We start from the raw sequence: 22,853 nt of genomic DNA, 5'->3' as shown, positions 1-22,853 counted from the left end.
TAATTTCTTTAGAAATTCACTGGCAAATGCTCATCACATGAAGAGAGTTTTCAACTAGTATCTATCTAAGCACTTTTACTCCTTGTTATATTTTCCTCTCTTTCCTTCAGTTCTTACTAATAAAGTTCAATAGAATAAAATTGCACAATTGATAAAAAGCTAACTTCCTAGATTTCTTACTAATCAGGAGTTCCTCGTATGATGATTAGTTACGGCCCTACTCATCTCTGGTGATACACAATTTCCTGAACATTAATTTAAATCATAATTTTTTACTTTAAAATCCCACATTTGAAAACTTAAAAAATTAAAAAAAATTTTTTTCTTCCAGTTTTACTGAGAAATAGTTGAGTCAAAAACTGTTTAGATCTGATTACTCTTTATTTGGCACTTAAAAATTTTTTTGTTTAATGATCCTTTTCAATTTTGAATACTTCCTTCCCTTTCTTTTACACTTCTGTTGGCTTTTTTACTTTTGCCAGGATCTTTCAATTTCTTCCTTCTAAACCCCTACCTAAACGCTATTTGGCTTACAATTTTTTTTTCAATGTAGCAGGAAACATTTTCATTACCTTTCAGTTTTCTGTCTGAAAATATTAAAACACTAAATTGATGAATACATTTAACTATATCTTATCTATAATAAGGATAATACGAATCTCATTCATTTGGTACCAAAGAAGTTTTATAAGACAGTAGGTATACAAAGTCAGATACCTAAGATAAGACTTGGGACTATAGATAGACCTTAGGCAAACCAATTTTAAAGACATTACTATTTCCATCATACCAAAAATCTATACCTACCTAATTCCTAAAGTATCTTCTGATCTCAGTAGCTACAAACAAACCACTTCTTCTATTTTCACAAAAGGATCATTAGCAGTTTAAAGAACTGATTAATGAAATATCAGCAATATAATTTTAAATGTTACAAAAAGAAGGAAGAGACAAACCAACTGAACAAAAGAGAGTCCAGAAACAACCTCAAATACACACGGTAATGTAATATATAATAAAGGTGACATTTCAAACCAGTGGGGAAAAGGTGAATTTTTTAATAAATGGTATCAGAATACATGGTTAGCCATTTGGGAAAAAATTAAAAAACTAAATTTCCACATCACTCCTTATACTAAAATAACTCCACAGGAATCAATTCAAATGTAAAATTGTAGATGAAAATATAACTACGTTTACATAGAGTTATAGTTTTTGAGGGGGAGACACCTATCTAAACATAGCTAAATACAGAAGCCATAAAGGAAAAGGTCAATAAGAGCATATAAAAATTCTTAATTTTGTAAGGCTTAAAAGGAACATAAAACAAGAAAAAACAGACAAATGACAATCTGGGGGGGGGGAGGACATTTGCCATAAATATGACAAATTGCCAAGTATCATGATATGAAGAGCTTCTACAAAGCAATAATTGAAAAAAAGATGAACAAGCAATGAGAAGAGGAAAAAATGAGTTATAAACATATGAAGTTACTCAACCTCTTGAATAAAAAAGTGCAACTTAAAATAATGAGATGCCATTTTTATCTAGCAGTTTGACAAATATTTCAACATATGCTAAAACCCAGCTTCCTCAATACTTGAGGATATGGGGAGATAGAGACATGCATGCACTATTGGTAGAAATGAAAAGTGGTATTTTTGAAAGGGCAATTGACACTAATTACAAATTTTAAAATACTACATATATTTGTTTCAAGAGTGTTTGTTAGTCAAACAAATTTAAACATGATCTAAATGTTCAAAAACAGGGAAGGGGCAAATAAATAAGATATAGTACATCCACATAATTCAACAAAATATAGTAAATGTCCAAGACACAGTAAAAGAAAACAAGGTACAGAACAATAGGTTTAGTATGATGCTATTTGTGTAAATGAAAATGAAGGATATAAACAAATAAATGCTTATGCAGGCATACATATTATCTGGAAGGAGAGACCAAAAATTTGACTTTGGTTATTTCTTGAGTGCAGGACTAAGAGTAAAGAGAAGCATTTACTTTTTAAACCTTTTCATGCCATGGATTATATTTTTTACCTTGGGCACTTTATTTAAAAACAGAACTTAAAAAATAAATAACAGTTTAAATATTCCATAAGCATTGCTTTTGATTGAGGAAATACAACTAACATATATTGAACATCTACTATACGGCAAGTTTTGTAGCAGGGACTGGGTCTCAAGCAAATAACTACTAAACTATAATAATTGAGAAATTCAACTTTCTACAGACGTTTATTACACATACAGATAGAACATTTCCCACAAAGTGACACAGTACTATTTTTCCTCTCATTAACTTACTCCCAACCTCTTCACATTAAGAATTATTTCCAGGTAACAAATCTCCCAGGAAATACTTTGTTCCTTGAAAGTATTTCAATCTATTATCACATAGCTAAAGAACATGATTTGAATAAAGAATAATTTAACTGTTACGCTAAAATAAGAGTGAATTTAACAAATAAATTAGGTTCTATTGGAAAAGGTGGGCTCAGACATTAGGTTCACCAACAAATAATAAATATGTTAATTATGGTTACAGTAAAGTCACAACTCTTCAAGTCCAGATTTCCTCATATATGAATACTATCAATTTTCATAAGGATGTCATATGCACAAATTCAACTATATTCATTCTTTGCCTTCACAGATGAACTGATACATATAATAGCCCATATTTAAGAAAAGCAAAAGATACCTATTTAACAGAGGTTAGTATTACATTTTAAAAATTAAACTCAAATACCTACTCTATTTGTAAACTTCATTCTGAGAAGTTCACTGAATTCAGTTATATGTTTTGTAATTTCCTTGAAATACGTAACAGTGAACATGTGAACCAACAGAGCAGGAACAAAGTTAAAGGAATTCAGAAATATAAATACTTGTGTCTCTCCCTACCACCTGTTTAACTATAGTGAAGACTAACTACCACTCAGATTCTGTTGCTTCATACATTTTTTTTTACCTTCTCTACTACCACTTAGCCCAGTGAGTACTTCCACTAGATCTCTTTAAAGTTTTCAAAATTGTTTTGCTTTCCTACTCATTTCTTTGATTATGAACCACAATGAAAGTTCTGTAAGCAAACACAGATAACAACAACAAAAAACAAAATAACAACAACAAAAAAACTACAAAGAACTAACACATTGTTTTTTCCTGAGCAGATGCAATATAAATATTTATTAAAAGTTTTTCTTTTTCCCAAATAAGCCATGCACTATTACCATAATCCATAATTCAAGACAGGGTAACTAAATTTAACTCCATAGAAACTAACACAGTACTCTAGGAATACTACTACTTAGGAAACAATAAAGATATAAAATTTCATTCCTCTCCATTTTCACATCACCGATCAAATATAGTATTTTCAAAGAGTCAAACACGCATTTTAACATACCCATGTTTAGATTTTAACTACAACAGCTCCCTTAACTGACCTCCATCTAACTGACCTGCCTTAGACAACACCTTTTTTGCCCTTTATTAAATATGCTGACATGATGACCATTCTCAACTAGTATGCTATTTTTACTATATTCAGGCACTTCCAGCCCACTAGTTGAGTTACAAGTTACAATGTTTAACAAGTCAGTTGTTCCTAAGCCTGTTTATGCCAGTTTACTTGCTGTAGTCCTTACATAACTAAATTAAACATTATGTAAGTATATGGAATATAAGAACAAAGAGTTGTTTCTATGTAAACTAAGTTGAATGCAAGTTAAGTAGAATGACTCAATAAAGGTGAGTCATTCTTTTAAGAGGTATTAAATTAGATAAAGGTAAGACATCTGTAAAATATTAGGGAAAAACATTAAAAGTCAAAGAGAGGAACCTATATTTAGGGTTTTTCAAAAGTATCTTTAAGCTTTTATTCTACTTTAGAGAATCAAAACTGGAAATTGCAAATCATGCATTATGGATATAATACTTTACACAAGAACAACTTCTCTCAACTCCTCCTTCAAAGAGATACTGTTTTATTCTGAAGTCTTTGTTTATGGGCTTGCTGTAATCAACTAGATACATACTGCATGGTGTATAAAATAACAGTATGTAGTAATACACTCAAATAATTTGATGGAAAAACATATTAGACTGTATGCTCCACAAGAGCAAGGATCTTAATCTATTTTGTTCACAGACATATCCCAAGCCTCTAGAGTAGGTTCCTGATGTATAGCTGATACTCAATAAATATTTGCTGAATGAAGAACAGAAACTTACCGTGATGACAGCTTTGCTAAGACAGATGGATCCTCTGCAACCGTACTCTGTCTCATCTTCAGATTTGTAGTAACTCAGTGTATTATTTTTCAAAACTACCCAACGATCCTGCCACCCATGAATGTAGTTTGTCCACTGGAGAAGAAAAAAAATTAAGTCAGTATTTTAGAAATCCAAACTTTCTGAAACAGCAATCTAAGTTTAAAACCAAAACTGTGAAAAGTCCTAACTTAATTATAAACAGCAAAAAAAAAAAAAAAAAAGTGAGAAGTTAAGACTTTCCAGACTGCATATGATTTTCAGTAACTTCTATAAAAGTAAACATAAAATAGACAATAAATAAAGTATAACATTTTCTTCTAAAGTTTGAGGAATAAAACTGAAGCACACTTCAGGTAAAAATTCTGCTTTATTCTTTATGTGCTTTCATCCTCCCCTCCTCATCACCTTCAAAATTCTCAAATTGCTTTGGTCCCTGCTATAATTGACATACTCAATAGAAAAGTAAGCTTGGCTATGCGATCTCTCCTTCTCCTAAACCAGGTACTGCATGAAGCCTTCTAAATCAACACAAGTAGAAGCCAATCATGACCACAACTCTATTTTTGTTCTAAGCTATTCCTACATGAAAATTTACGATGTTTATAACTACATTAAAGTAAAAATATAGATCATTAACCTTTAGAAAGTCTACATCAACTTTATTTTTACCTCCACAGAACTCAATATTATATAATAGTTAATTCATTTTCCAAGTTTCTCTGAAGGTTTATTTTTCGAACTCAAGAGTAAAATACAAACATAAAACTGGTTTTCAAAAACATACTTGGACTATCTGTTTCCAGCACCTACAAATGGCTTCTGTGTTGCTAAAGTTTCGCTGCTGCACAGTGAAGATCACAATCAATAAGCTTGCAAAGGCAGAAACGTAACCTCTATGGAAATTGTTGATACTGCGTATCTTTATGCTCTGGGATTTTTAAGTACAGACAAGTCCAAAAACTATCAGCTAATTCAAAGACTATCTGCCAAAAACTAACTCTAAGTGGATTGTTAAAAATATACTGCATTGGCTCAGAGAAATCTTTTCTTTATTATTTCCTAATTCCACAGGTTTGAGATGGTTCAGCTCTTGTATCTTCTAAACTCCACCATTATGACCCCTTCCGGAGAGCTTATCCATGATGGCAATTTAACCTATTCTTTCCTAAGGGCTCTCTAATCACTATTTCATTTTTAACTCCCTGCCATTTACCACCACTCTAGACAGTCACTAGAAATAATGATAATAGTAACTGGAAATAATAGTAACATACAAAACTAAATTTCCCTCCACCCATATGGGCCACTTCCCCCCACGTTCCTACTTCCTTGGCTATACTGCTACTTCCACAGCCATTCAGACTCAACCCTGGCTCAGGGTTCCTGTTTTGTACAGACAGAGCAGTGGATACAATGTCACAGAGACTCAACTACTTTTACTAGCTCTGTGAAAAGTTCTGACAAATTATTTAACTTTTCTAAACTTCAGTTTCTTTGCCCTTTGAACAGCTGAATAAAATCATGAATACACCCACTACATTCATAGGAGATACTCAACACCTGACTGTTCCTTCTTAATCTTTACAGCCCATCACCAACTCCTATTCATCTTTCCTTCCTATTAAACCCTTAAATCTGACTCCTCTATTTTCAAGTAATCCAATCAAATTAACAGTTTCCTGGATTCCTGAGAAGGCTTAATAACCTCACCTCTGATATCTTATGCTTTTTATTTTGTAACTTACATAATCTTATTTATTAGGCATTTTTTGCTGACTTGTCTTACATATTAACCTCACTGAGCCTCCCGCTCCAAAACTTACATGAACAACTCTCGATTGCCTATAACACAAATTGTTTAGACTGGCATAACTATCCTACCTCGCTTCCAATTACTGCCCCTCACAAAGCTAGTAACTGTGGTTAAGTTACTTATCCTCTGTTTGTTTGTCAAACTCCACCTCTTAAAATTGTTTAAGATTAAGCAAGAATAGACTCAGAACACTGCCAAGCACACAGTATTTTCTCAGTTGGAGGCAGAGTTACGCATAGCTAAACAAGCTTAGAAACCTTCAGGGAAGCTCACAAGAACAGATCCCTTCCAAAGTGACAGAAGGGGCCACAGAAATCATGTGTCCATATTTTTATATATTTTCTTATAGAAGACCCAATAATTACACAAGCTTCAGGACCCTTTACTCAGAAAATGTTAATTCCTATTCACAGCGAGAATACAAGATTTTTGCCTTTTCTCTACCCTCATAACATTCCCTCGCTCTTCCCCATTTAACAGATACAAGGCAATATGTAGACACTGTAGGAGAATCAAATATTCCTGCTTCCAATAGTACAGCAAGCATAAACTCAAGAGGGAAAAAATACATTTATAATAAGCATCAGAAGCAAGTTACAAATAAAATACTAAAGGAATTCAAGGGAAGGCGCTCTCAGATGGTTAGTGAAACAAGAAAAAGTCTTCATGGAAAGGACAGTTAAGATGAACTCTACAGATGGATAGAATTTCAGCCAACAGTTACGTGTGTGGAGAAAATATTAAGGTAAAGAAAAGGTTAAAAGGATGGAGATAATTCAGAAGGAATTGGATGAGATTTATACAGGCTTAGTTGCTCTAAAGTTCTACTAAGCCATGAATCTTTTCCCATCCACAATCCATCCTGATATTTGTTATAATCACCTAGAATTATTGTCTATCCAGTATTTTTGGAACTTAAGCGCCTAAGAAGCGAGTCTGTAGAAAATATGTTGATATGACACTTTCGGCTGGTGTATTTCTAAGTTTACTCCACCACCATCCTTTCAAATCCACTCCATTTGGCAGGTGGCGGGGACAACAAGTCAGTATTGGGACTTAACTGCACGACTAAACGGAAGGAAAAGAATAGATGCTGAGTTCTAACTGTTGTTTAAAATTCCCAAGTGAACACAAAGGGTCAAAATTTATATGTATTTTAAATTTAAAAACATACATTCAATATAAAATATTCTTGCTTAAAACACTTCCAAGAAAACATATGTAACCATAAATGGTTAAATTTCAGGGAAATTTCCCTCATGGCTGTTAATAAGAATACCAAAACTACATCCCTGTTGATTCCACGAATGCAGCAACACTGAAGTTATCTACCGACCAAAGAAGTGGTCAAATACTACACTTCCATGCACTTAAATATCAAAGAGACAGTCTTCTTTTTTTTTTTTCATAAAGTACACACTACACTGCTCTGCATAAGTGATACTCAAATACTCATTTGCAGTGCATACTCAGAGCAAGTGACTCCACCAATCACTACAATCCTTCTACCCACCAAAAAGTGATGATCAATAGTTCAAAAGTACAGCTTCTTTTGTAAAATACTTAATGCACCACAATACTAATTTGGAAGTCTGCTCCTCATTTAATGAGAAAAAGTGATGAAATTACCAGAATCACTGAGAAGCAAAGAGCCCATTTCATAACAGTTCCAAAGGAAAATGTATACCTATTACAGAATATATTCAATGCAGAGTCCTAAATTACAAGATACATTTAATCCAAAGAAACCCTAGTGAGCTTCACTTTACTGAAAACTTTTCACTGAAATTTCAATAATGATCACAGTATCAACACACACCATAATTTTTCTGTAGGCAGATAAAAGTCAACACACGCAAGCCTTAGTTCTGACATATTCGTGCCTTTCTTAGGTCCTTTCTGAGCCTTCTAAAGACAATATGAAAGCCTAACATGAAACAATTCCACAAACAACACTCAAATGTTTAGCCAAAGTATGTATACTGGAAGTAGGGTGATTTCTTAATAGCCAGTGACTGCACATGATCTAGTATCTTGTGACCAGCTTGTTGAGAGACTGGACCTTGCTCCCCCTCTCCAAGTTAACTGCTAGCTCTAGGCATTTCTAAAAGTTTAACAGGAAGAGAAAAGGAAGTAAAAAAGGCAAAGTAGATCTTATAGCAAAAACAGAAAGGAAGGAAGGAAGGGAGGGAGGGAGGGAGGGAGGGAGGGAGGAAGGAAGGAAGGAAGGAAGGAACCCCAACAGCAAAACCCCAAACCATGTACTACCAAAACAAAAGATTACCCACCCTCTGTCTTAAAAGGGCCACATCCAATTTAATTAATTAGCTTTCAAATTCTACAAATGACTATCTGCTTTGTAAAAATTTTGGAAAAGGGGTTTTAAAAAATACAGGAAAAGTAAGATGTCTTTTCCTTATTCTGGTCCACTGACTACAGGTATATTTTACTATTAAATACTGCTCTCCTTCCCGGACTAAAGGTCGGTCTTCATTCTGACAGGTTTCAAGTCACTATGAATATTTCCTGTACCTGTCACCTGCTGATTCAATAGCTCTTCTCTGAACCGGGGTAAAGGGTGAAGGGAAAAGTACAAAAGTCCTCTCTGAGACCTTTCACTACATCTAGCCTGGCATAGTTTACCACCTCAGATTTCAGCACCAAGCCGAGTTGCTCGGGCTTCTGTCTCAAAAGCCGCGTCTGAAGAAACCCCCTCAAACCTACTCTGTTTGGCATCTCCGGAGTAATCCCGTTTCACAGGTCTGATGTGCACCGTTCCCACACCCAGTCCTTCGGATACTGCTGTTGCCAAACCCGAATTCCTATACCCGGGACAGCTGCCGCCCGGGGTCCCAAGTCACCGTGCGCATCCCGCTCCCAAACAGGATCCGGGGTAGGGACACCTCTTCCCCGGTCCTCGGCCGCCGAGCCCCAGGGCAGGCGAGGAAAACAGTCCCCTTCTGCCCCCACCCCCACCCCAGCCCTGGCCCGGGCACTCCTGCGGCAGTCCTCGGCCCCACACCCCGGCACATTCCGCAGCCCCCGCCCCGGGACAGCCCGTGCCTCGCGCCCAGCCCCACCCCACGCCTTCAGCGGCTCGCCCCGCGGCAGGTGAATCTGGGCAGGGGGTCCTCGGCCCCGCGGGTCGCTCACCTTGCTGAGGACACCGCAGCGCTCCACAGGCGGCCCGGACTCCGTCTCCGGATCCTCCTCCGAGCCCGACGAGTTCCAGCTCTGGTTATCCGACATGGAGGCGCGACAGCCGAGCAGGAGACCGGCCCCCGCTCCCTGAGCTGCGCCGGCGGAGGCGCCCAGTCCCTGGGGTGAAGGGTCGGCGGATGGCGAAGGAAGGAGCGCCTGCTCGGGTGCAGGAGCGAGCTGGAGGAGGGATGAAGTCCGTCCGCCGCGCCGCCGCCGCGCCTGACACCGAGCGGACCGGGGAAGGAGGACGAGCGGCGAAGGAAGCCTGCCCTTCCAGCCGTCAGCCGCCGCCGCCGCCGCCGCCGTGACCCCTGCGCTGCGCCCGGCGCTGCCACCCGAACTCAGCCCCCTCGATGTCAACCTCGGGGGGAAGGAAAAGGAGAGGAAGAGGGGAAGAGAAATCCAGCTGCAGAGACCCAGGTCCACTCACACCTCCGCTACCGCCGCCATCTTCCTGCCTGGCCCACTATTTACCCTCCCCTCCCCACTCCCCTCCCTTTCGTCCTCCCATTCTCGCCCGGCTCGCCGCCCCGTCCTCCTCCCAGCGTCTGACGCGACACGCCGAGGATCGGAGTCCCCTCCCGCAACCTACCTCTGGCCCTCCCGGGTGACGCCGGGTAGAAAAGTAGGAGGAGCGGAGAAAGGAGAAGGAGGGATGCCGACGCCTCTGCAGTGCATTCTGGGGAGGGCGCTGCTCCGTACGCCGCGTAGCCTCCTGGGAGTTGTAGTCGCGGTCCTGAGACAACTGGTGAGTGAGCCGCGCCAGTAAGGCTTGTCGCCTTGGGGACGGAGAAGGGGATGGTGGGCTTCATTTGACAGTTGCGTAACCTGTCCCCTTGGCCGCGCTTCTATCTCTGCCTAGCGTGTTTATGACGAACCCCCCGGGCTTGTGGGCCCGGACGTGCGATGACTGCTGAGGATGCCCGGGCTTGCCCTTCATGGCGGCTTCCCTAAAGCCCGGGAGTATCTTGCCGCTTGCCCGGGCAGAGGTGTACCGGGCGCTTCCACTTCAGCTGGGGGCCAGGGGTTTGCGACCTCTCTAATGACAGGGGCGTTTCTTTCCGTTATATTTCCACCTCTGCAAATTTCAAAGGTCTTGCATCTCGCTCTTTAGAAGTTAGACTTCACACCGCGTTTCCCGCGTTTGAAGGAAGAAGTCTTGCCTTCTTCTCATCAGAGCAAGGACTTTTTATTGTTAAATTTACAGAGTTTTTATGTGGAAAGTAATTTTGAAGATATCAGAGAATAAATGACGTTGAAGAGTTTTTAAAGTAAAATAAGAATGTGAGATGAGAGCCTGGAGTGTTAAATGAGTGTTTTCCTGAGACCCCAATTAACTACAATCGCTACTGACCCACCTCTCTCTGAAAGATAGGAGAGGTTAGGATAGAAATTTTCTGGTATAACAAAGACCAAAGCGCAATAATCTTATTGAGTAATAAGGGATTAGGAAGTAGGAGGTTGTCTTTGCCTTCAGATTAGAATTGAGTTAGTGGAAAGACCAATAGAAGATCTAACAGATCTCCTTTAGTCTTTTTGCATACATTATAAGGATAACTTTTATTGGGGAGAGCTTTAACTTTGTAGTTTCAATTCTTTCATCTTGTTCATTACTTCTCCATCTTGATCTATTTGTCTATACCTGTGCTAATACCATACTGTTTTAATTACTTAACTTTATACTATTTTCATATATATAATACCAAAAATCTCCTGATGTTCTTTTTCACTTGGGTATTTTTGTATATCTTCTCTTCCAGATGAATTTTAGAACACCTTCGCAAATTACTTGAAACACTGTATTGGAATTTGGATTAAGAATGCACTTAATTTGTGAAGAAAATGACATCTTTACAATATTAACTCTTAGCCTTGGTCAGGCACTTTACATACCTGATCTAACTTATTCCTTAAAAACCCCATAAGGTGAGCATCGATGGCCTCATTTTAAGGATAATGAAACTGAAGCTCAGTGCTGCTAAGTAACTTATCCAGTGTCAAACAGCTACTAAGTGTTGGGGTTAGGATTTGAATACGGATATGATTTTAAAGATCATACTCTTTTCTTTGCTTCAGAATACCTCTAAAAGTGGGAAGAGTTGTGTAAATAAATAATATATCCTGTAGATGAGTATATCAGAGCAACTATGCTCTTAATTCAGCTAATGAATTTGAACATCTTTCATTTACCCAGCGCTTACATCTATGCTCTTATTTAATCCCAATGTAGAATTTATTGTTATCCTATTTCTATTATTATTTCTATTTCTAATATTTCACATGTAGAAACTGAACCCAGAGAAATTAAGTAACTTTCCAAAGATCATACAGCAGTAAAGAACATGGTTGCATTTTGAGTCCAAGTATCCTGATTGCAGCCTTCATTCTCATCCCACTAGAGTTCTTCAATTCCTCTTCTCTCTCACCATCTTCCACCTCGCTTCATTCTGCCACCTTTTTTCTCCACAAAACACTAATCCCAAAGCCTTCATCCCTGCCTCCCTCTCCTACTGCAGTGAAACAGAAGCCAAAAACCAAGTGGTGCTGATGCTGAGAATTTTGCAGTTTTAGGTAGAGACACGGAAGGGAATATTTCCTTCCTTCCTTCCCCCCCCCCCCCCCCCCCCCCCCCCGCCGGCACAGACTGTGGGATCCTAGTTCCCTGAGCAGGGATGGAACCTGGGCCCTCGGCAATGAAAGTGCCTAGTCCTGACACTGGACTGGGAATATTTCTCTTGATGCTAGAACTATAGTAGAAGAGGATGTCCTAAGGTGAACCTGAAGACATTGTCTAGTGTTTTTAAATGATGCTATAAAGAGCCTCCATCAGTATCTTAGCCTGCCATAACAAAATACCACATACTCAGTGGCCCTGGTCCCTCTTCCTCTTCTAATAAGAACACCAATCCTATTGGATTAGGGCCCTACCCTTATGGCCTCACTTAATCTTAAATATCTCCTTATAGGCCACGTCTGCATATACAATCACATTGAGAGGTTCTCAAAATGTGAATTTGAGGGGAACACAATTTAGTCCATAACAGAGCCTATAGGATCTGTATTCCCACAGTATTTATTATGGTAAAGATGCATTTTGAGTTAGTTTTTTTTAGCTTACCTGGGAATTTATAATTGAATTACCTGTTCTTTGTAATCTTTATAATGCTGTTGACAACATTTCAGTTCCCAGCTGAAACATAACCAGTTAAAAACTGGGGATTTACATAAGGAATATGATTTTGAAAACTTAGGGATACTAATGTAGTAGAGATGATGATCCATGAATAGAACAGTATAAAAACTAAAGTACAAATGAACAGCATGTGAATAATACAACTGATTTTTTTTTGCCCTATTTTAACGTCTTTAATAATAATCTGAGTGGTGAAATTATGGACCACTTGAATTTTTCTCTTTCTGCCATTTTGTATGAAAAAAATATATTGTGAGTATGTGTGTGCATGTATATATGTAACACTTTTGTGAGAAGAAATGGTGATTATAAGTGATATAAGTTAAAGATTAGTTGATCTCTTTACATACAGAGTGTTCTGAAGTAATTTTCAACTAAGTTGTTAATATCCCTGTTTTTCCATCAAGAGAATTGATTACAGCATTTCTTAAAAATGCCCCATCACTGTCTTCATTACCAAGCTGCCGACCCCATCCTTCACATTTTGTTACATAGGTAATGACAATTCTGTTACAACTGCTGTCTCACTGACAAGGATTATATGAAGCCTCCCAATTTTTGAAATATTAAAATATGAAAAAAATATGTGTTCTTGAAGCAATGAAATACAGTACAGTCAGCCTTCCCTGTCTGTGGGTTCCGCATGCAAGGATTCAACCAACATTAGGTCAAAAATATTCATTAAAAACAAAATTCCAAAAAGCAAAAGTTGAATTTGCTGCCCACCAGCAGCTATTTACATAGCATTTACATTGTATTAGGTGTTTTAAGTAGCCTAGAGATGATTTAAAGTATACAGAAGGCTATGCGTAGGTTGTATGCAAATACTGCACTATTTTACATAAAGGTTCTGAGTAGTCATGGATTTTGGTATCTGTAGGGGGTCCTGTAACCCATCCCCTGTGGATTCTGAGGGAGGTCTGTACTTGGTTTTTTAAGCATTTCCCCTTCTTTTTTCCTCCCTAAGAGCACTATTTATAATTTTCAGAATATAAACATATACAGACAGTCCCCTACTTAAAATGATTTGACTTTATGATGGCGCGAAAGTAATACACATTCAGTAAAAGTCATACTTTGAATTTTGAAATTTGATCGTTTTCCAGGCCAGCAACATGCAATATGATAACTTTCTTGTGATGCTGGGCAGTGGCAGCAAGCCACAGGTCCCAGTCAGTCACATGATCATAAGGGTAAACAACTTACAATCATTCTGTACCCATACACCTGTTATGCTTTTCACTTTCAGTACTGTACTCAATAAATTACATGAGCTATTTAACATTTTATTATCACATAGGCTTTGTATTAGATAATTTTGCCCAACTGTAGGCTAAGTGTTCTGAATATGTTTAAGGTAGGCTAGGCTAAACTATGATGTTCAGTAGGTGTATTAAATACTTTTTGTACCTAAGGTATTTTCAGCTTACAATGGGTTTATTGGGACATAACCCCATCATATGTCAAGGAAGATCTGTGTATATGGTAGGCTGGGCGGGGGGGGGGGGGGGGGGGGACGGACGGACACTGCACCATTGTGCAAATTGCACATTTCATAGCATTCTTTTTTTAATTAATTAATTAATTAATTAATTTATTTTATTGCTGTGTTGGGTCTTTTTTGCTGTGTGTGGACTTTCTTTTTAGTTGTGGTGAGTGCGGGCTACTATTCATTGTTGTGTGTGGGCTCCTTATTGCCGTGGCTTCTCTTGTTGCGGAGCATGGGCTCTAGGCACGTGGGCTTCAGTCGTTGCAGCACATGGGCTCAATAGTTGTGGCTCGCGGGCTCTAAAGCGCAGGCTCAATAGCTGTGGTGCACAGGCTTAGTTACTCCGCGGCATGTGAGATCTTCCTGGAGCGGGGATCAGACCCATGTCCCCTGCATTGGCATGCGGATTCTCAACCACTGTGCCACCTAGGAAGCCCTCATAGCATTCTTTTTAATGACTGCGTAGAATTCCCCTTTTGATGGGCAATCAACATTTTTTGTGTTTTGTTATTATAAAAACGCTATAAGGTAACATTAGTTTAACTCTATTTTTGTGCACTTGTCTAGCTCTTTTGGGGGGGTAAATTCCCAACAGTGGGCTGCTGAAATAGAGAATATGTACATTTTACAGTGTGAGACTATCAAATTGGCCTTGAAAAGATTTCATTAGTTTACACACTGTCCCCACCCCCTGCCCTTCCCCAACACTTAAAGACAAAGGATGGTGGTAGGACGTCATTTGAGTGAGCTATTGGAAGGAAACATTGGCAGGAGGTTACAATCTCAGAATGAACAGCAATGGAATACTTCTATTAGTGTTTATTTTGGTTGACCAGTTGGAGACTATACTATTAATGATCTTATCAAGTCTCTTTGACTGAAGAGATCAGAAATATTAATATGTTTTGGGTAACTCAAAAAAGAGAATGTTATTGGAGAGCTCTCTGAATCCAGCTGGGCCTCGTACACATATTCAGTCCTTGGAAAATGAGGACTTGATGTTTTTCTGTTCATCTCTTGGGCCTCATGGTGTCTTTCAGCTCTATGTTTTTATGTTCTCAATATCAGTTTATTTCTCTCTTCAGATCTCATCTTGCATGTTGTCCAGCTTGGTTTAACTTCCTGGCAGTTTCAGGGCCCTCTCAATGTCTCTTAGTTCCGATTCTTAAAAGAAACAGGTAGTTGGCCAGCCAGTGCTCTAATCAGCTCTTCCCCAAGGTCTGGAATATAAGTCTACCCCTTCTGTGATTTGTTGGGAGTGGGAGGCCAACTGGAAACAATAGGTGTGTCTAGTATATAGAATTTGCATTAGAGTCTGTTTCTAACTGTAGGGGTAGGTAGGAAAGCAGGCATTCTGAGGGGAAAGAATTAAAGTATGTGAAAATCTCATTGTCAAGCACCACACAGATATTAATTCTTTTCAAAGGCATACCACATACTAGCACATGATAAATAGTTAAATGAATGTATTAGACTGCATATATTTTCTTCCACTAAAACATGAGTTTAAAATTTGTTTATCCACTTTTTTCTGTTTTTAGCCCCCAGAGTAGTGCTCAGCACATGGAAGGCAGTCAATATAATTAATTAATGTATTTTACCTTATCTTTCAGTTAATAATTTAATTCAACAAGCATCCAATATGCAGGATATTACACTGACTACTGCGGGTAATTTTAAAATAGTGAAAGATAAAAAAATAAGGAGATTATAATAGAAAACAAGGTAAGAAAGGTGTATATGTAACTATAACAGTTGCACTAATATTTTGTAAGTTAAAAGTAACTTTTACTCCTACTACCTGACAGTGATAAATCTTGTTCTCTAATCCTGTGATCTAATCCTACTTCTACTAGATCTCTGTAGGCCATTTGCCCAAGGTCTTTTTAATTAAAACAATGGTTGTTTGGAATTTTAAAGAAGAAGGATTGTCCTTGTTTGCTGATCACTTTCCACAAAGTTACCATGTAAACTGTTTAATGAATCTTATCACATTAGAAATATTATAAGTTGATAGATCTTTTTTTTGGCTTATAACTATGTAGGTGACATTCAGCATGTCCCCTAAATGAAATTCAGAAATTTGAAAGATTTAGGAGCTCCTCTGCAAGCCTTTTCCAGTTTAGCCTGTACTACCTGCCTTTTTGAATGCTTTTTTTTTTTTTTTTTCCCTTTTCCTGCTTTGACTACTAATCAATCATATCAGCCTGTTAGGCTTAGTGTTCCTGTCAGGCCTATTAAAGAAGTATAGTTTCTGCCACTGCGGTAATTGTGCGTGAGCTCAGAGTGAGCAAGCAGACAGTCCCTGGGTATGAATCCTAGGGCTTCATCCTTAATAACCGTATGACTTAGGTTGTGTATTAAGTAAATACTAACTTAATACATGGCATCAGTATAACCAGTCTGTTTTTATTACTATGTATATCCCAATCATTGTGGTGTTATATGCATTTGTAAAATGATATTTACATAAGCATATCAAAATGGATTTTCATTTATGTGAAATGTGGTGAATGCATGTGTCCATTTCTGACTGTTAACACCAGTTTCAGAAACATTAGGGGCAGGGCTTCCCTGGTGGCGCAGTGGTTAAGAAATATTAGGGGCTGCAAGAAACTTGCATGTATTCATCTTTTATGACATTACACAGAATTCTTTTGTGATATCATTGTGAGTGTATTCAAATAAGGGGGTAGTATACAAACGTGTAAAGTAAATACAGGAATATTGAGGGCATCGCTTCCCTGTGTATCTTAAACTTTTGAGTTGGTGCAAAAAAATGATTGTATTTTATCTGTCTATAGTTAACATCTGGCATACCTATCTCCCAAATTAGTGACTTTCTGTTAGACTTAGATCTTTACAGGTATATTCATATCCAGTGTAAGTAACCCAAGTGTACTAGTCTATGCATTAACATAATAAAAGGATATATCAAATTTTTTAAATAGTAAAATAGAACAAATTTTCCGGTTGCTGAGAAGAATACCAAAAGCTAATCATAAAAATCTAGTTGAATAAAAGGAGCCTTGTAATTAATCTGGTGAGTTTATGTGCATTCTTTATATATGAATGACCCCCACAGCCAGACAGCTGCAGAATTTCTCTCTTCCTGTATGTGCTGGTACTGTTTTCTTTCTGCTCATTCCTCCCCTTCCCCTGCATTACTGTTGTTTACATGTGTTGTGCATTACTATTGGCTGTTACTTTTGAGTTGGCCAAAAAATTAATTCTGTTTTTTCTGTTACGATGTTACGGAAAAACCCAAATGAACTTTTTGGCTAACCCAATATTTTTCCTTTTCTTCTGTTCCTCCTCTACTGTAGCAATCATTGGCAACAGTGATGGGAAAAGCAGAGGAGGGAGTAGGTGAGAAATAGTAAGAAGCTAAGAGAAAAATAAACTATAATAGAACCTTCATAATACGCCTTCCATCCTGTTTTTTTGTTTTTTTTTAATAAATTTGTTTATTTTATTGGCTGCGTTGGGTCTTCATTGCTGCGCATGGGCTTTCTCTAGTTGCAGTGAGCAGGGGCTACTATTCATTGCAGTGTGCAGGCCTCTCATTGTGGTGGCTTCTCTTGTTGCAGAGAACAGGCTCTAGGAGCAGGGACTTCAGTAGTTGCGGCATGTGGGCTCAGTAGTTGTGGCTCATGGTCTCTAGAGCACAGGCTCAGTAGTAGTGGCATGTAGGCTTAGTTGCTCCGTGGCATGTGGGATCTTCCCGGACCAGGGGCGGAGCCTGTGTCCCCTGCAGGCGGATTCTTAATGACTGCGCCGCCAGGGAAATCCTGCTTCCATCCTGTTTTAATATAGGAATAGAGAAAAGTATGTTATACCTATTCTTAATTCTTACTTCAGTCCTTTTTCCCACCTCACTATCTCAAAAGCGCCTAATACTCTCACCATTTTTCCAGGCCCTGTGACTGCTTTTCGTATCTTGGTTTCAAATACAGGCTTGATGTCCTTTTACTATATCCCAGTCTCATATTTTTATTTTCCTCAATTATGATTCTAATGATTAGTAGCACTAAGTTAGGTTATCCCTGTTATGATGACGGATATTTAACTAGGCATTGCCAATATTTACTTTGCTTACTTTCTTTTTCTTTGCTTTGTTTCTAACTACCCACAGTCCATTTGGATTGAAAGACTTTTGTTTTGACATCAATTATTATTACGCTCATACTGCTAGGACTTACCTTAAGGTGACTTTGCATATATATCTTAGTGGTAAAAATCAACACACACTCCATTGTGTGTTGATTTGTACCACTTAACTCTCCAAGGAGAGTGTTATTGGGGGCACGGGGGAGGTACTCATTGATACCTTAATACACTGCACACAGCTACTTAGGAATATGTCGCATCCCATGGAAAGTTATAACATTCAGCAATAAGACTGATTTCAGAAACAATTTCAAAGAGCATGTAGGCTGCCCTTTTATCCTGTTGCACAAAGGAGAGCCAAGCCAGGCATGTTCCAAGCAGAAATATTCTTTCTTACTGTTGAATAAAATTGAAATTGTATTCCATTATCTTTTATTTATATCTATTTGGTTTTGTGGGATAAAAACTTGTCAAGGGTAATTGGTATTTCATAGCCTTCAATATAACAGTAAAAAATCCTTTAGTCTAAAAAGTTCATAGTGTACATCTATAATAGATGAACACTGTCCACTCTGCATGTATACATTTTCCTTCTGTTTATCTCCTCAAGCTTTTGAGTCTCTAACATTTAACCTCTTTTCATTACATTGAAAAATTACATTGAGAAATCCCTTTATTAATATGTTGAAGCCATTCTGTATAAAGCATTATGGTATTCTTAAGTATTGGTAGAATCCTCCTGATAGTTATTTTGTAAATGTGTTTGCTTTCTGTTTTTCTCCCCAGCCCTTTCATTATTTCACTTTTACTGTAATTTCAGATCCTCTTCTTCTTAGTCAAGTAAGCTGAAAAATATTGTTATGGAATATACATGTTGTTATGGTGATACAGTTTATTAATATACAGTTTATCTTCATTTTCACTTAAAGTATTTATTAAGAACTTGCTATATAATGATCCTGATTAGAATGCTGTAAAAATGAGATATGTACCACATCTTTTATAGACTCATTATTTTCTAGCATACAGAGATGCATGTCTAAGAATACAGGCAATAATCCTAGACTATTTAGAAATATAGACAAAAATAAGTAATAAAATTATTTATATGTTTTTAACAGTTACATTATTATTAAAGAGCAAGTAAAATTTTAAAACTGCCTGTCACAAAGTAAGTGTTCACTATCTATGGATGAATGGAATAAGTTTAGTTGGTTGCTGATTGAAGGGAAGTTGTAAGAATTGCAATTAACAAGGCCCAGGAGAAAAATCACTAAGCACTTTTAAAATTAATGAGAGACTAAAGAACCAAATTCCATCATAGCTTTTTGTAAGGAAGAAGTATCATTTGTTAAGGACCAATTCGATGTCCCGCATTGTTTTAGGTTTATTACATTTAGTATTCCTTTTTCACAAAAATCCTGCAAGATAGACGTTATCCTTATTTTACATATAAAGGAATTAAAGTTCAAAGAAGTTAAATAAGTCGCCCAAGGTCCTAGCTAGTGAGTAATCTAGCCCAGACTTTTGAACCTCAGAGGTTTATACTGTGTGCCTTTAATAAATATGCAGTTGTCTCTCAGTATCCTCTGGGGGTTGGGTTTGTTTCCAGGACCCTGAAGATACCAAAATCTGTGGATGCTAAAGCCCTCGTATAATAGTGGCATAGTATAGTTGGCCTGTCATATCTGCATTCCACATCTGCGGGGTCAACCAACTTTGGATCCATTGGTAGGTTGAATTCACAGATGTGGAAACTGCAGATACAGAGAGCCAAGTTTATTTAAACAAACAACAACAACTGCGATTAGTATTAGTAAACATTTAAGCAACTGTTAGAGCCAGATTACTTTCTACATATGTTGCATAGTTTTTCTTTAGTTTGACAATTTTCTTAAAAGAAAATTCATCCACATACATTTTTAAGCTGCAATAACATATTATGTAGCCAGTTTACAATTTTTTCTACGACTGATAACTAAAGGAGTGTGTTTGCTAGCAAGTTTGTGTATTCATTACGCATAAATAATTTAAGTGATCTCTAGAGCCTGTTGCAATCATCCATTTGTCTAATGTTGACAAAGGAGTTATATATTGATTTAACTCTTGTATCATGAAAAGTAGTCATTGGCATTTATCATTTTATTTTTTTAATATTTTGGAGTAATTTACGAATAATCTTGAGAAGTAACAATAAAGGGATAGTGAACAACAACCTTATTAGAAATTGTAATAAAAACCAAAACTTAGTAAATTCAAGTTTTAACTTCATATTTTCCTGAAATAGGTAATATCCTTTGAAAGTAACTAGTTGCTCATCAACTTTTATGCATGATCCTGGAACTATCCAGTTTTAAAATGAAGATCCCAGATTTCATATGCATCTTTAATAGAGTCTAGCTTATCATTACTTCTGGCTCTTTATCCTGCACTTGTATCATCGAAATGCAATAACATTAAAAATTTTGACATCTCATAATCTTGTTAAAAAAAAAAAACCATTTTCTTTCCTTCACAATTGTAAAACATTTTCATTTTTATATTTATAAACACCAGTTAGAATGAAAACCAGTAGTTTTCATTTCTTCATCATCTATTTCCTTCCTATCACCTTTGTGTATATATATATCTGCGTTTAGCATTTGTGCACTTGCAAACCATATTAAGTAACTTTTAGTGCACAAACATCATAAAGGATGAAAGAACACTGTCATACATCCTGTTAGCAAAATGGGATATTCCAAACCCCTGTTGCAAAATACTCTGTGTAGAAGTCCTTCCTGTTGAAAGACAAACTGGGTGGGAATGCCATATTTGCTTTTTATTCTTAAAAGTGCAATGTTCACTCATTGATTTTTGAGTTTGAGAAAATATATCTATTTGAATCATCTGAAATTTCACAGTCTGAGATTTTGCTTATAAAATTAATTTCATTGTCATTATAGTCTAGAATGCCATTAGTCTCTTTACATTTATCTTCTGGTTTGTCTGATAATTGTGAAACTCTTCAGCCAAATTTCCTCTTATTGCCAGTATGGACAGAAAATGAAAAATCTAGAACTCTCAACTATTTTTAATGAAAACTACCCCCCCAAAAGACAAAAAAAATCCCCCAAACCCCAAAAACCCCAGAAACCTAAAAACAAACAAAAAAACCCTGCAGAAAGAATCTCTATACTTCTCTTATACTTTCTTTCAAAGATATGATACTGTGGGCAACACAGTAAGAAAACTGAATAACAATGTAATAGTGATCATTTATTTCACTACTAGATCATCTTTCTAGATGATTCCATTCTATTTCCTTATTATTTTTAAAAATAACTGATTAGTAATGATTAAATAATTCTTAGGGTGATAAAATAACAAAATACTCAAAATATAGGAAAAATAAGATCCCTAAGATGCCATAAAATATCTTCAATTTATAGAGATCACCATAATGTATCTTCCATTTGTAAAGGATTCAAATAGATCCAGATAGAAATTACAAGATAAAGTGAATTTTATTCTGATTAAAAAAAAAGAATAATTTTTTTGGTTGTTCTTTGGAAGATTCCTAAGAAGGAATAAGATTTGAAATATCAATGCTTACAATAAAGTTGCTCAAAGAAAAAAACTCAAAAACTAAAATTGAGTCTAATAGATCTTTGTGGTATACCACGGGTTAATATGACCACATTCCTTAATTTTATTTCATAACCAAACCTGAACTAGTTTGCATTTCCTTCTCCTGTCTCAGGTGAAAAGGTTAGAACTAGTTTGTATTTCCTTCTATATCAGGCAAAAGGTTAGCCATTGTAATTCATTCCAAAGTAGTAATAATTTGACCAAATGAGGTACTCATCTTAAATATCAAAGTGCATCTTAATATACTACTACTAGTTCATTTCTCTTTGCCCAATCCAGAGAAATTTTTACACATTTAAAAACTAGATGGAGAAAGTATAAAAACAGATGTATAAAAAAATCATGTAGGGACTTCCCGGGCAGTCCCGTGATTAAGACTGCATGCTTCTACTGCAGGGGGCGCGGGTTCCATTCCTGGTCAGGAACTAAGATCACAAAAGTCCTGCAGCATGGCCAAAAAAATAAATAAGTAAAGTTAGAGTAATTTTAAAAAATCATGTATAAAGTATATAATAAATATTTGACCTTAAGAATATCTCAATAAGTCCTTTTTGTTAGAAATAACTAAAATATTAACGGAATTTTTCAGTTTTTCACATAAGAAAAGCATGGCTATCTTGTATATCCCATTGTAGCAAGCATTTCACAGTGGAACCATACTTTATACATCGTGATCTGAGAGAATTATGAAAAACCAACATGAATTCAAGGGAATCAGTGACCAAATGGGATAATATTTACTTTAGCCTCAAGCAGACATGTTCAAAGACGTTTGAAGTAACAAAATACTGTAAACTCCAGAGAAAAAGCCATTCTCCAGAAAGACTTTTGCTTCTTTCTAGGGGTTTTTGCTAGTTTTTTATGGAATGAGAACCCAAACTATTTTGTGAGTAAGATTAATATAATACTTGATATTTCAGATAGTAGTTAAACAGGTACATATTCCAAGTAGCTTTTGTGGGTCATATTCTTGAAAAGAAAGATTGGGAAGTTTTGAAGCCTTGGAAAGTCTTTTTTCTCTTTCTCATGGGAAATTTTGGAAAAAGAGAAAAAAAATTTAAAATATGCAATATGAGGGTAGGAGCGGATGAGGAAGGCAACTCCGCTGCATATCA

General features: G+C 36.9%; 2 protein-coding genes across 6 annotated transcripts in view; one reads left to right on the top strand and one right to left on the bottom strand.

The window, feature by feature from the left end:
* CERT1 (ceramide transporter 1) overlaps nt 1-9,784 on the bottom strand; it is a 117,290-nt gene extending 107,506 nt beyond the window's left edge. Inside the window, exons 1-2 of one of the 3 annotated variants that reach the window (XM_057740922.1) lie at nt 9,269-9,784; nt 4,261-4,395 (exon numbers count right to left, since the gene is read on the bottom strand). In XM_057740922.1, coding sequence (XP_057596905.1) covers nt 4,261-4,395; nt 9,269-9,364 — 231 coding nt within the window. In that variant the 5' untranslated portion in view covers nt 9,365-9,784. Of the gene's footprint in view, nt 1-4,260; nt 4,396-8,839; nt 8,977-9,268 lie in introns of those variants that run through there. The other 2 variants (XM_057740930.1, XM_057740939.1) reach the window with 2 other exon arrangements.
* A 66-nt stretch (nt 9,785-9,850) lies between these two features.
* POLK (DNA polymerase kappa) overlaps nt 9,851-22,853 on the top strand; it is a 64,098-nt gene continuing 51,095 nt past the window's right edge. For 2 of the 3 annotated variants that reach the window (XM_057740904.1, XM_057740893.1), the window contains exon 1: nt 9,851-10,064. The gene's annotated coding sequence lies outside the window, so the exon portion shown is untranslated. Of the gene's footprint in view, nt 10,065-11,076; nt 11,243-22,853 lie in introns of all 3 variants that reach the window. The other variant, XM_057740912.1, reaches the window with a different exon arrangement.

Source organism: Hippopotamus amphibius, chromosome 1 (assembly GCF_030028045.1).
Source record: "Hippopotamus amphibius kiboko isolate mHipAmp2 chromosome 1, mHipAmp2.hap2, whole genome shotgun sequence".
In the NCBI taxonomy this organism is placed as follows: Eukaryota; Metazoa; Chordata; class Mammalia; order Artiodactyla; family Hippopotamidae; genus Hippopotamus; species Hippopotamus amphibius.
Note: the sequence above shows the minus strand (reverse complement) of the source record. Positions and strands in the feature narration are given on the sequence as shown.